At 39.5% G+C, this 16,696-nt stretch overlaps 1 protein-coding gene across 1 annotated transcript; it reads right to left on the bottom strand.

The window, feature by feature from the left end:
* Positions 1-222: 222 nt before the first annotated feature.
* On the bottom strand, positions 223-3,175 carry LOC117325056 (oligodendrocyte transcription factor 2-like). The gene has a single exon (XM_033880978.1). It carries the CDS (start codon positions 2,400-2,402, stop codon positions 1,635-1,637), a length of 768 nt encoding a protein of 255 aa, XP_033736869.1. The 5' UTR covers positions 2,403-3,175; the 3' UTR covers positions 223-1,634.
* Between the last annotated feature and the right edge of the window lie 13,521 nt (positions 3,176-16,696).

Genomic DNA, 16,696 nt, shown 5'->3' with positions numbered 1-16,696 from the left:
CGTGAACTTGTCACTTTTCTCTACATAGATAAAATTAACCTCAGCATTGAGCTGCTCTGCAGTTATAATATACATCATGTACGCAATCTGGTGTAATACTGCAGCTTCTTATTTGTTTGTCAAATATAGAAATTCACGTCCTGATTGCTAATATATTAAAACACATTTTAAACATATTAATGATTTGAAATTTATTCAACATTGCATATTAAACTGGAAAAATGTAAATAAATATACGTGTAAATGATGAGATGTAATATTGTATCGACAATGACACTGTATCATCAGAAACAATGACTGATGTCAGAAAGGTGCTTATACTCGTTATCAATGGTAAAACCGCCTGATGGTCATGACATAACATGTAAATAATCAGCTTAATAGTTCACTGAAACAACAGGATAAAAACGATTGTTGGACATAAAATGTTAAGGAGGATATTGTTCTGTATCAGTCGGTATGGATTTCTTGTCTCCTTTTTGTATCTTTAGGTATCACTTACATTTTTCAAGTTTCAACTTGATTTATTAAAATTATTTGACAAATTCATAATTACATACACACTCGCAAAGGGAACAGAAACTGTGTAGCTAACACTTATTTAATACGTTACCTACGTGCCCCTTACGACGTGTCACACATCTTGAGTCACATTTATATACAATATCACCATATAAATAAATCCTATCTGTAGTTCTGGAAACGTTAGTTTGGTTAAAAAATACACATAGAAAAAAAAGGAAATCCTTACTTAAACAAAGCTACTTATTTATTTATTTATTTATGGGTTTTACGTCCGCTATTACGGCCTTACGGCCTTTCAGCTGACGATTAAAAGCTACTTCATTGGTGTGAGTTACTATAACCAGGCAAATATTTACCGTATTAATAAACCCGAGTACAGAAGATATCATGCAGTTTAATTGATATCGATGTTAATTATAACAAATTTTGACATTTTTGTTTTTGATAAATATGTATCTCTTGTAACCGTATTAGACAACATGTTATTAACATTTTGTTGGAAACATTTCTTTTGTTCCATTCCAATATTTCATAATTCTGCTGTATAAAAACCATCATAAGAATTATCTTAATACAACGATGTCGGAATTTTCTGTCAAGTTTAATAGCTAATTGTGTGTATGAATAGTTCACGTTTTAAGTAAAAGACATTTCTTTTTCAATGATAAATAAACAAAAAGATGTTTAAAAAAGAGAGAATTTATTTGATTTATTTTCTCTGATTCAGAAATCTGAATCTAAACTGAATATACTTTTTATGTGTGTAAAACCTTATTTTTTTTTCAAAACAAATAAACAAAATGTAACAAAAAGTAACATTGTTTTGTTTATTAATGAGATAGATACAAGGATGATACAGATTTAGATGGCTAATGCGACGTACTTATTTAGGTTTGTGTTAGTTTCGTGTAATTTACGGCTCCCTATAATACTTATTTAAACTTACCAAAAATTCTCTCTTTCTTTGCAGTTCCACTTTACATATAATTACGACCACATTCAAGACATTGTCGTTATAGAAATGCAATATTTATCATCTGGTTGCATTATTTACTAAAAAAAACAAGTGTTTTATTTTATCCACAAGTCATTTGTTGTCCGTTTTAATGTTACACTTTGTCACTGGAGTTCCGCTTGAATGCACTATTGTCAGCTGTCCTTGGGAATGTCGGATTGAACTTTCGTGCATTGTTCCTCGGGAAAGCCGTTAGGGCCTGTAACCCGGGCATGTTGGGGTATCTTGAGTAGGGCTCCAAACACACTGATGGGGTGGTCGACGGATTGTTCCTGAACGCTACCACACGTCGCATTTCTTCAAGAGCATTAGCTTGCATTAAAATGAAATTCTTAGCCAGCAACAAAGTTGCTATTTTTGAAAGTTTTCGTACGGATGGGCTATGCGCGTACGGTATCACTGAACGAAGTTCATCAAGAGCGTCATTTAAATCATGCATTCTCCTTCGTTCCCTCGCGTTAATGTTTAACCTTACCACTTTCTCACCTTTTGGTTTCCGTGTCTTCGATTTTCCATCAAGGTCTTTTTGCTCGTAACTTTCCCCGATTATTCCAAAACTGTCGTTTCGTCGTTCAGACGAGGAGCTGTTGTCACTATCATCGCTACTATGTTCCTCTACGTCTACTTTCACATTACTAGAATATCCATCGTCGTCGGCAGTTTCATTCTGAAATTCATCACGTTGTTTTAAGTAAATATTTTCCTGTCCAGTCATGTTTTCCCCACTTAATGCTGCTATGCTGAACAATTGTTGGTTTGTTTGGTTTGATCTAAATATATTTTCCATCATAGCTGCTGGAATTTCTTGCTTAACTCGAATGTTCTCAAACTTTGTTTCATTAATATCTTCCGATACGTTCATATCACCCGACGTATCAGTAAGCGTAACCAAAAGTCACTTTTGTGTAAAATGTATTTTGAATTGTCCTCTAATTTGTTATGATTTTATATGCGCAGTCGTCTTAGAAGGAGATAAAATACTTATACACAGCAGGATGTTCTATGATCAGAACATAACACCGTGTTACCGGGCGCTGCGCCCTGGATATTTAAACAAACTTCAAAACAGCTCTAGAGTGATATCCTTGAGCACTTGTCTTGACAGCTGATTGAGACGTTTAGCAATCTCGGATGATTGTTACTTTCCTTCTATTTCGGCAGTTAATTTGTCATGTTGTCGAATCCACGTCCAGCACTTCAGCAGAAATGACCAGTCCTCTTCAATCGAGACAAGATATCGTTTATCTGGCTTCCCGAAAACACCAAATCATATTAGGAAATTAATTGATCAGCTTTGATGTGTGAGTTGTATCCTGTGATTTGATTGGCTCGTGTACTAATTCGGTATGCACCGCCAGATAATAGGGATTTGTGCGCAGCTGCCAACACTGAGAGGCAAATAATTACTTGTGTGTGCCTGTGTATGGAATCCCGTCCTAATCCAATTGAGGCTGGCAGAGCGGGGCTTGATGGGGTGTAGACATTCGCTACTCGCTAGTATCAACCTGCAACCAAACCAGCGTTTTAAAATCAATTACGAACAAATGATGCACAATCTTAAAATATTTCAAGATATAAATGGCTCACAGCTAAGGTTTATAATCACCGTAGCGTGACCTAAGTCTTTAAGCCTTTTTTCTGATAGGAAAACAAGCCGGTGTGTATTTGAGCATGAAAATTGAACAAATTGAACACGGGGACATCAACACAGGATTCCGTTGAACTATTTCGGTAGCATTTTTTCTATATAAAAATATTTTTATTATAGCAAGTAGCTTTTACAACCATAGATATAGAAGTTAAAAATTATAGAATGGTATCTGATTGATTCATGTAAAAAAAACTTATAAAATAAAATAATCAATAAAATAATAATAACAAATATATCTATATTTACATTCTTTATATTATTTAATAATCAGATTAAAATATTTAGGAAAATCATACATTACTAGAATAGTTGTTGTGTTAACAAATAATGATAAAGAGCGCACAAGGATGTGTCAGTGATATACAAAAGAATAAGAAAATAAGGATATCAAAATCGAATTAGTCCAGGCAGAAAATAAATGATTTAACTCAGTGTGATTGGAGATGTGATGGCGAAGTGACGTGTATGGATTAATATTTTACTAATTATATCAGAGGTGATGCTTGTAAAATCGTATTAATACGCAAGCTGTTAGAACAAAACCCTAAGACCGTTTCCAATTGAGACACGGAGCTTCCTTTAGACAGTCTGCCATATGGTTGGTATTTTCTTGGAATCCCCATCTTTGATATGGTAATATGAGGATAATGAGGATCATTGTCTCACACCCAGGTCATCCCAAAGTATCATGAGGCGGCGCTAATATTTCTAACTGAGGAATAAATAAAATAACAAACGCTTAATTTACATCATGTTTCATTCTGCGTTTGTGATGTGCAATATTTGTTAAATTTTCATCTGAAATATCACTGAAGTATGCTTTATCCAAGTTTAAATTTGTGAATATGTGCGTTTTTTTAAATTATAGATAAACATATATAACCTTTGATTTATCTAGATAATTCTAATTCATACAGTATTGTTTAATTTTCTTATCTTATCTAATTAACATAGAGAGGCGGGAAAAAAACCTGCCATACACTGGTTATGAACATAAACTGGATCAAATACTTAAATACCGTTAATTGAAATTCTTGTAAATTAACTAAAACATATACTTCGAATTTAGTCAAACAATTGGATGATAAAAGTGTATCCTATTTTTCTATTATTTCAAAATACATGAAGACAAAACTTGTTTCATTTCTAAAGAGTAATGACAACAGCCGTTTTTCCATGTAGAAACAATGATTAAAATATTAAGTAGAATTAAGGTAACTTATTTTCGTTGTATTTTAACATGCAAGTTTCAAGTTGAAGCGACGAGGTGTTGTAAACAGCTCTGTCACAGCGTGGCTAAGTGTGTCTGGAGTACCCCTCAGTGAAGTCTGTTAGCCAATTGCCTGTCGTCTCTTATCGTTTCATATCTTTTCATGGTGTTACAGATCAAAGCACAAGGACTGTCATACACCCGGAACATCTGAAATACCTTTAACGAATATTTTATGTGAAATTAATTTGGCCATAATGAATTTAGATTCAATACGGTATTATGTTTTTACCGTGTCTGTGAAAGAGTAATATTTTGTCTGCTTCGGTGATTGTAGTGACTGCTACAGGGGAACATATCTGGGGGCCGATGATCGTAGGTTCAATTTACATCAATTGTTGTTTTTTTTTTTTTGTTTTTGTTTATTTATTTACAAAATGCTCAGAATTCATTGAAATGTAATACTCGTTATACTCCGAACTGAATTCAATTTAAAATTTGTGAATTGAACCGTAGAAAATCATGGCGATATGCTTGATTTTAAGATGTTTAAAAGGCTTTTCACCAAAATAACACGGCTATAAATAACTATTCATCGAAATCTCAGCAAAATTTGTTTTACCTGCCTTCCCTTGCATAATCATGGGCGATGTCGTAAATATTAACATTTATGTAATTTGTTAAAGGAAAGTTACCCGCACGATCCCATTATTCAGAGAAATATGCTTTTATTTCAATATTCTTAACTTCTTATTAAAATTATTGTTTTGTGTAGAACTGGTTATTGTCGTTTGGTTAGCAACATTAACTTCATTCTTCGCTGCCTTCTGTCGACACTCAGTGTTACACACAAAGAAACAGAACAAAACCAACCACCATCATCTATTTCTAATTTTTCTAGACCCTTGTCAGATTTGATGGAGAGGCTTAACGGTCTACAAAAGAGAGGCTCGTGAGGTCTTTAAGAAGGTGACTATTTGGGTGATGGTGAAACAGGGTCCATATGGGAAAGGGGCCAGCTTAGTGAAGGGACATTGTTTCATTGAAGGGTCTGGAACAACACATATGACCCAGAACACGGCATCTAGCAGTAATATATCACGGGGGGACCACATCGAGGATTATTTACATATATGTGCCATTTCTCACCGTTTCCCTTTTGCATTAAACGGAATGCAGGTGTTCCTTGCGAAATTGTCAGAATCTTATTGCGGCTCATATCTCCCTTGTGCTATTTTTATGCGAATTTTTCTTGGAACAATATGAACCGTGAAAGGTAGATAATATCATATGTAATATTTGATATAAATATTGACAAACCATTCCTTGCGTGACGATAGGCCATTTTATGCTGTTATTATGTTCGTAAAGTATATAAAATGATGCATCATTTCGCTTTTTACAAAAATTAACATTGTACAATACGTTCTACACCGTCCCCAGGTTTATTAGCTGCTCTAAGATTAACTTTATCCAGTATCAGTGCCAACCGTTGTTTAGGTCCATTTTGATTTTCTGGACTGCCCTTATGGACATAGCATCACTGATGAGTTCAACACTGCCGAATCAGCTGTATGATGTCCATAGCATCACTGACGAGTTCCACACTGCCGAATCAGCTGTATGATGTCCATAGCATCACTGATGAGTTCAACACTGCCGAATCAGTTGTATGATGTCCATAACATCACTGACGAGTCCAACACTGCTGAAACAGCTGTATGATGTCCGCAACATCACGGACGAGTCATGCATTGCTGAAACAGCTGTATGATGCCCATAGCATCACTGGCGAGTCATATGCTTCTAAAACAGCTGTATGATGTCCCTAACATCACTGACGAGTCATATGCTTCTAAAACAGCTGTATGATGTCCCTAACATCACTGACGAGTCATATGCTTCTAAAACACCTGTATGATATCCCTAACATCACTGACGAGTCCAACACTGCTTGCTAAAACAGCTGTATGATGTCGCTAACATCACTGACGAGTCCACCACTGCCTGCCCAAAAAGCTGTATGATGTCCGTAACACTAATACAGCCGGTTATGCTTTTTATATATATTTAGAGGTCAACATGATTTGGTGGGAGAAATGATTAAATATGCTAGTCGTTTGTGACCCTAAAGAAATGTTTTCCTACAATAAAGGTTTAGTCTAATATCACTTCTGCTGGAGTGAAGAAGTGGTGTTTTCAAACACTGTCAATGCTACTTACCCGCCTCTCTCTTCTGATAGACTCAGGTTATAATGTCACCATGCCTGTTTTTAATGTTCAAGCTATTGATATTTTCAATTAACAACATGATGAAAAAAGGAAGAGATGTGACAGAATATCTAGTGGTACCCAATAACCAAATACAGCTTATAATACAAATTAAGAATATCTGTTTTGGATACGCTACAATTACAATATAATTACTCCCCTCTACCCAGTAACTGATTATCAATACAAATGTGACATCTCTGTATTGAGTCTATTGACCTATCTATGTACGTATTCATATCATTATTTGCTTCAGTTTATTCTAATTGTCTGCATTTTAATCCATTTGTTTATAACAGGAGAAGATTTATACAGGTTTATGTAGGGCTATCTTATCCGATTGTGTTTTTTACAATGGAATTTTTTAAAATGAATAACTTCCATATTGCCACTAAGTCTGCTTGATTGAAAGTTTGTACAAATAAGTTAATGTCACATAAATTTAATCCTGATTATGAATATAAAAATATATAACAAAAACTCTTTTCTAGGACTATTCAGTAATACAACGGACGGAATCTGTGAAAACTGGGAAGGCAAGTAAAGAATATACACTACTGCTTAACAACATTGTATAGTGGTGTCAACTTTGGTGTAAACTAAGAATGAAATGAATGAAACAATAAACCAGAACAAATGAAAATGAAGATTGCAAGAGGCGACATTTTATAAGAGGGGTGAATCCAGGGCTCCCAACCCTGGCATCTCTCAGATGTTACTGGGGAATAAAAATGATTTTGTTTACCAAAAAAAAAAAAAAAAATAAATAAAAACAAACAAAAACCAACAAAAAAACTATAACAAAAAACAAGAACCTTTGATGTAAAATACTACTTTGATCAGTGTTTTAAGAAAATGAATAATACATAAATATTGATATACATGTTGATGGATTTCCTTAAAATATTATTCAAATTTGATGATCAATTTTTAGTTCATTAATGATGATACAGACAGCTCAGAGACAGACATCAAATGTTTCTGATACAAAGACTGAATTTCTGGAATCAATGAACCATGACGCTGGTGTGGGAAGAACAAATTGAAAATGTGAACACTTGAGCACCTTTAAACCCTGTCTTTACACAGCTGACTGAACACGTACGATGTTGGAACATCCCACAAAAGGAACTAATTTCAAGGGCATTAACTTGTATTTAATGATAAAGAGATTGATTACAACTATTATACCCAGGGTACACAGTGAAAAGAATTTTTTGACAAAAGGTACGCGCGACCAGATGGCCAGATCATGCTCTCACCATAAAAGGGAAATAAAAAATGTGTTTCGCGGATTAATTGCTAGCCATGGTCATTTTGAAGAGACTTAAAATGGAACAGGGTAATGCATGTATCACAAATAGCCGTGATACTTCTCATAGCTTGTGACTTTATCATCAAACTTCTGATAGTTTGTGACTATGTCATAATGACACAGGTATTCTTGGAATGATTATAATTTGTTTTATTTGCTCTTCATTATCACTTTATAACCTTACAAAACAAATATAAAGTTATCAGATTATGATTATTTCATTATTCACATTAGTGTGTTGATATGAAGAAAATGACCATGACGTCGTTTATTTAACGCCACTACATTAATAAGTGTATATTTTAAGTCGCAAACATTGGTGCTACCGGATTGAAGTACCCGATTGTCCATCGCAACAATCTATGTAGTTATATAGAAGATGACTATCCTAATGGAGGAATATTTTGACGAAAATGTTAAGATATAATTTATGACACTAACTTTCCAAAGGCAGTTTTATGTTTAAACACAAACTACAGAGATATGCATTATTCACCGTAATGAAATAAACAGTTTAACGGAAGACATTAGTTAGTCGAAATAACAAATACCACTTGTAATAACAATGACAAATATAATTCGTAGAATTAAACTTAATATGCCATCTTCAAGTATTCCAAATCTTTGATTTATATTCTAAAAAAAACGAAGACACCCCCGCCCAAAAGTCAAAGACAAGGAACGAAACAACTTCAAAACCATAAAAGACAGCGAAAAGAAAGTAACAATAACAACTTCAAGACGGGAAGAAACAGAGAAAACGAAAGTAATGGCAATTTCAAGACAGACAGAAAAAAGGCAACGACAATGGGTTCCCCATCCTCGTACTTTAGGGCACTTTTTACCTTTGAATTCTCCTGTTCTTGCGATACTATTGTCCCAAATTATTTTCTGTCTTAATCTTGATAAATACAACTCAATATTAACTTGTTATCCTCTCTTTTTTGCACGGTTTTATCATACTTGCTTATTTGTCATTTAAGATATGTAAACAACCATTCATGTTTACTGGACTTCTCTATAAAAAACGACAAATATCAGTATTACTGGTTCGTCCTTTCGCTTTGATAATGTTTACTAATTAGATCGACACTGTCCATTGAATCTAATGGTCTTGTGAGAAGGAAACCCTCCGCCATATTTGTTTAAATAGACCGACGTTTTGAGTCATATTGTTTACTTTTTATAAAGTAATAAATTATATTTCTAGATAAAGCATGTGGTTTCGTTTGAATATTGTTGGCTAATTGAAAGATTTCAATTATGCTCTAAATCTGTATTTCCACTGTACTACACAGCTCACCCATCCGTCATCATGACGTAATTTTGTGATTCTACTGTTTTCATATTTCAAACATTATCCTCTGTACTTACTCACCTGTCAGAATCAGCTTAAGGGTCGCCTCAGCGGCCGCAACATCAAAGTGGATTATGTAAAATGGCCTTTGAACAACATTTGTATAAAGAAATATCGCGGAGTTCATTATTGTAAAATACAGCTTGCATTTGTCCGCGTTGTGCCAAGTTACTTCATAATTCATTTAGTCACATCAATTCCTGATGTTCATACACTCAAACGTGAAACTCAACGAGGGCCTTGTAACACGAGTTATTTTATTCATTGCACTATTTCGCTAATGAAGCTAAAGCTGTGAGCATTATTGTTAAAATACTCTATTAAAATGTTATTCATTAACTATGATAAGCTAATGACTGTTCCTGACAAACAATCCAGAATAACGTGCAAGGTGAGCTGGCTGGCTCAATGTATGAGGAGGTGATAGCGATCTATATGCGATCATGTTGTCCACAGATGGTAACAGAAAATTAATTTATAATAATGTAAAACAGACTTAGATAACAAAGCGATTGCTTAACGAACAAGTCTGTATTCCAGCGGTCGATAACCAAAACAAATTGCGCAGTTTTGTAATGAAAAGAGCGACAGCCAAGCAACCAACCACATCAAACGGTGGAATTTGTTGTCCTCGATATGGTACTGACTGGCTACAATGAGGCAGTGATGTGTTTTATTGTAAAACATTATCACTGGCCCAATGTTATAATTAAACCCCATATAAAACCTTATCTGTTATTTGTAATGTTAATTAGCATATCAGACTGAAGAATATGTTTAGTATTTAATGTCAGTAGTGATATTCCTACTTTCAAAGTATTGACGTGGACAATCTGTAAAACAGTGATAACGATGACGCGACAAAGTGAATAGTAGATTGGGGTTTAATTGTCGAGGGGTCGTGACGATTTACGACCTACCGCATGTTTACCATTGTCTCCACTACATACCAGGCTCCATGTACCATTGTCTCCACTATACATACCAGGCTCCATGTACCATTGTCTCCACTACATACCAGGCTCCATGTACCATTGTCTCCACTACATACCAGGCTCCATGTACCATTGTCTCCACTACATACCAGGCTCCATCTACCATTGTCTCCACTACATACCAGGCTCCATGTACCATTGTCTCCACTACATACCAGGCTCCATGTACCATTGTCTCCACTACATACCAGGCTCCATGTACCATTGTCTCCACTATACATACCAGGCTCCATCTACCATTGTCTCCACTACATACCAGGCTCCATGTACCATTGTCTCCACTACATACCAGGCTCCATGTACCATTGTCTCCACTATACATACCAGGCTCCATCTACCATTGTCTCCACTACATACCAGGCTCCATGTACCATTGTCTCCAATACATACCAGGCTCCATGTACCATTGTCTCCACTATACATACCAGACTCCATGTACCATTGTCTCCACTATACATACCAGGCTCCATGTACCATTGTCTCCACTACATACCAGGCTCCATGTACCATTGTCTCCACTATACATACCAGGCTCCATGTACCATTGTCTCCACTATACATACCAGGCTCCATGTACCATTGTCTCCAATACATACCAGGCTCCATGTACCATTGTCTCCACTATACATACCAGGCTCCATGTACCATTGTCTCCACTACATACCAGGCTCCATGTACCATTGTCTCCACTACATACCAGGCTCCATGTACCATTGTCTCCACTATACATACCAGACTCCATGTACCATTGTCTCCACTATACATACCAGGCTCCATGTACCATTGTCTCCACTATACATACCAGGCTCCATGTACCATTGTCTCCACTACATACCAGGCTCCATGTACCATTGTCTCCACTACATACCAGGCTCCATGTACCATTGTCTCCACTATACATACCAGGCTCCATGTACCATTGTCTCCACTACATACCAGGCTCCATGTACCATTGTCCTCCACTATACATACCAGGCTCCATGTACCATTGTCTCCACTACATACCAGGCTCCATGTACCATTGTCTCCACTATACATACCAGGCTCCATGTACCATTGTCTCCACTACATACCAGGCTCCATGTACCATTGTCTCCACTATACATACCAGGCTCCATGTACCATTGTCTCCACTACATACCAGACTCCATGTACCATTGTCTCCACTATACATACCAGGCTCCATGTACCATTGTCTCCACTACATACCAGGCTCCATGTACCATTGTCTCCACTACATACCAGGCTCCATGTACCATTGTCTCCACTACATACCAGGCTCCATGTACCATTGTCCTCCACTACATACCAGGCTCCATGTACCATTGTCTCCACTACATACCAGGCTCCATGTACCATTGTCTCCACTACATACCAGGCTCCATGTACCATTGTCTCCACTACATACCAGGCTCCATGTACCATTGTCTCCACTACATACCAGGCTCCATGTACCATTGTCTCCACTACATACCAGGCTCCATGTACCATTGTCTCCACTACATACCAGGCTCCATGTACCATTGTCTCCACTACATACCAGGCTCCATGTACCATTGTCTCCACTACATACCAGGCTCCATGTACCATTGTCTCCACTACATACCAGGCTCCATGTACCATTGTCTCCACTATACATACCAGGCTCCATGTACCATTGTCTCCACTACATACCAGGCTCCATGTACCATTGTCTCCACTACATACCAGGCTCCATGTACCATTGTCTCCACTACATACCAGGCTCCATGTACCATTGTCTCCACTATACATACCAGGCTCCATGTACCATTGTCTCCACTACATACCAGGCTCCATGTACCATTGTCTCCACTACATACCAGGCTCCATGTACCATTGTCTCCACTACATACCAGGCTCCATGTACCATTGTCTCCACTACATACCAGGCTCCATGTACATTGTCTCCACTATACATACCAGGCTCCATGTACCATTGTCTCCACTATACATACCAGGCTCCATGTACCATTGTCTCCACTACATACCAGGCTCCATGTACCATTGTCTCCACTATACATACCAGGCTCCATGTACCATTGTCTCCACTACATACCAGGCTCCATGTACCATTGTCTCCACTATACATACCAGGCTCCATGTACCATTGTCTCCACTAACATACCAGGCTCCATGTACCATTGTCTCCACTACATACCAGGCTCCATGTACCATTGTCTCCACTACATACCAGGCTCCATGTACCATTGTCTCCACTACATACCAGGCTCCATGTACCATTGTCTCCACTACATACCAGGCTCCATGTACCATTGTCTCCACTATACATACCAGGCTCCATGTACCATTGTCTCCACTACATACCAGGCTCCATGTACCATTGTCTCCACTAATACATACCAGGCTCCATGTACCATTGTCTCCACTACATACCAGGCTCCATGTACCATTGTCTCCACTTACATACCAGGCTCCATGTACCATTGTCTCCACTATACATACCAGGCTCCATGTACCATTGTCTCCACTACATACCAGGCTCCATGTACCATTGTCTCCACTACATACCAGGCTCCATGTACCATTGGTCTCCACTACATACCAGGCTCCATGTACCATTGTCTCCACTACATACAGGCTCCATGTACCATTGTCCTCCACTACATACCAGGCTCCATGTACCACTGTCTCCACTACATACCAGGCTCCATGTACCATTGTCTCCACTACATACCAGGCTCCATGTACCATTGTCTCCACTACATACCAGGCTCCATGTACCATTGTCTCCACTACATACCAGGCTCCATGTACCATTGTCTCCACTACATACCAGGCTCCATGTACCATTGTCTCCACTACATACCAGGCTCCATGTACCATTGTCTCCACTACATACCAGGCTCCATGTACCATTGTCTCCACTACATACCAGGCTCCATGTACCATTGTCTCCACTACATACCAGGCTCCATGTACCATTGTCTCCACTACATACCAGGCTCCGTGTACCATTGTCTCCCCTACATACCAGGCTCCATGTACCATTGTCTCCACTATACCAGCTCATGTACCATGGTCTCCTATCAGGCTCCATGTACCATTGTCTCCACTATACATACCAGGCTCCATGTACCATTGTCTCCACTACATACCAGGCTCCATGTACCATTGTCTCCACTACATACCAGGCTCCATGTACCATTGTCTCCACTACATACCAGGCTCCATGTACCATTGTCTCCACTACATACCAGGCTCCATGTACCATTGTCTCCACTACATACCAGGCTCCATGTACCATTGTCTCCACTACATACCAGGCTCCATGTACCATTGTCTCCACTACATACCAGGCTCCATGTACCATTGTCTCCACTACATACCAGGCTCCATGTACCATTGTCTCCACTATACATACCAGGCTCCATGTACCATTGTCTCCACTACATACCAGGCTCCATGTACCATTGTCTCCACTACATACCAGGCTCCGTGTACCATTGTCTCCACTACATACCAGGCTCCATGTACCATTGTCTCCACTATACATACCAGGCTCCATGTACCATTGTCTCCACTACATACCAGGCTCCATGTACCATTGTCTCCAATACATACCAGGCTCCATGTACCATTGTCTCCACTACATACCAGGCTCCATGTACCATTGTCTCCACTACATACCAGGCTCCATGTACCATTGTCTCCACTACATACCAGGCTCCATGTACCATTGTCTCCACTATACATAGCAGGCTCCATGTACCATTGTCTCCACTACATACCAGGCTCCATGTACCATTGTCTCCACTACATACCAGGCTCCATGTACCATTGTCTCCACTACATACCAGGCTCCATGTACCATTGTCTCCACTACATACCAGGCTCCATGTACCATTGTCTCCACTACATACCAGGCTCCATGTACCATTGTCTCCACTATACATACCAGGCTCCATGTACCATTGTCTCCACTATACATACCAGGCTCCATGTACCATTGTCTCCACTACATACCAGGCTCCATGTACCATTGTCTCCACTACATACCAGGCTCCATGTACCATTGTCTCCACTACATACCAGGCTCCATGTACCATTGTCTCCACTACATACCAGGCTCCATGTACCATTGTCTCCACTACATACCAGGCTCCATGTACCATTGTCTCCACTACATACCAGGCTCCATGTACCATTGTCTCCACTACATACCAGGCTCCATGTACCATTGTCTCCACTATACATACCAGGCTCCATGTACCATTGTCTCCACTACATACCAGGCTCCATGTACCATTGTCTCCACTACATACCAGGCTCCATGTACCATTGTCTCCACTACATACCAGGCTCCATGTACCATTGTCTCCACTACATACCAGGCTCCATGTACCATTGTCTCCACTACATACCAGGCTCCATGTACCATTGTCTCCACTACATACCAGGCTCCATGTACCATTGTCTCCACTACATACCAGGCTCCATGTACCATTGTCTCCACTACATACCAGGCTCCATGTACCATTGTCTCCACTACATACCAGGCTCCATGTACCATTGTCTCCACTACATACCAGGCTCCATGTACCATTGTCTCCACTAACTACCAGGCTCCATGTACCATTGTCTCCACTACATACCAGGCTCCATGTACCATTGTCTCCCACTACATACCAGGCTCCATTGTACCATTGCTCCACTTATAATCACAGGCTCCATGTACCATTGTCTCCCACTACATACCAGGCTCCATGTACATTGTCTCCACTATACATACCAGGCTCCATGTACCATTGTCTCCACTATCATACCAGGCTCCATGTACCATTGTCTCCACTACATACCAGGCTCATGTACCATTGTCTCCACTACATACCAGGCTCCATGTACCATTGTCTCCATACATACCAGGCTCCAGGTCACCATTGTCTCCACTATACATACCAAGCTCCATTGTACCATTGTCTCCACTAATACAAGGGCTCATGTACCAGTGTCTCCACTACATACCAGCTCCGTACCATTGTCTCCACTACATACCAGGCTCCATGTACCATTGTCTCCACTACATACCAGGCTCCATGTACCATTGTCTCCACTACATACCAGGCTCCATGTACCATTGTCTCCACTACATACAGGCTCCATGTACCATTGTCTCCACTACATCCAGGCTCCATGCTACCATTGTCTCCACTACATACCAGCTCCATGTACCATTGTCTCCACTACATACCAGGCTCCATGTACCATTGTCTCCACTAATACCAGGCTCCTATGTACCATTGTCTCCACTAATACCAGGCTCCGTGTACCATTGTCTCCACTACATACCAGGCTCCATGTACCATTGTCTCCACTATACATACCAGGCTCAGTACCATTGTCTCCACTACATACCAGGCTCCATGTACCATTGTCTCCACATACTACCAGGCTCATGTACATTGTCTCCACTACATACCAGGCTCCATGTACCATTGTCTCCACTACATACCAGGCTCCATGTACCATTGTCTCCACTATACATACCAGGCTCCATGTACCATTGTCTCCACTACATACCAGGCTCCATGTACCATTGTCTCCACTATACATACCAGGCTCCATGTACCATTGTCTCCACTACATACCAGGCTCCATGTACCATTGTCTCCACTACATACCAGGCTCCATGTACCATTGTCTCCACTATACATACCAGGCTCCATGTACCATTGTCTCCACTACATACCAGGCTCCATGTACCATTGTCTCCACTATACATACCAGGCTCCATGTACCATTGTCTCCACTATACATACCAGGCTCCATGTACCATTGTCTCCACTATACATACCAGGCTCCATGTACCATTGTCTCCACTATACATACCAGGCTCCATGTACCATTGTCTCCACTACATACCAGGCTCCATGTACCATTGTCTCCACTATACATACCAGGCTCCATGTACCATTGTCTCCACTACATACCAGGCTCCATGTACCATTGTCTCCACTATCATACCAGGCTCCATGTACCATTGTCTCCACTATACATACCAGGCTCCATGTACCATTGTCTCCACTATACATACCAGGCTCCATGTACCATTGTCTCCACTATACATACCAGGCTCCATGTACCATTGTCTCCACGATACATACCAGGCTCCATGTACCATTGTCTCCACTACATACCAGGCTCCATGTACCATTGTCTCCACTATACATACCAGGCTCCATGTACCATTGTCTCCACTACATACCAGGCTCCATGTACCATTGTCTCCACTATATACCAGGCTCCATGTACCATTGTCTCCACTATACATACCAGGCTCCATGTACCATTGTCTCCACTACATACCAGGCTCCATGT

Source organism: Pecten maximus, chromosome 4 (assembly GCF_902652985.1).
Source record: "Pecten maximus chromosome 4, xPecMax1.1, whole genome shotgun sequence".
Classification (NCBI taxonomy): Eukaryota; Metazoa; Mollusca; class Bivalvia; order Pectinida; family Pectinidae; genus Pecten; species Pecten maximus.
This window is presented reverse-complemented; position numbering and strand designations above follow the sequence as displayed.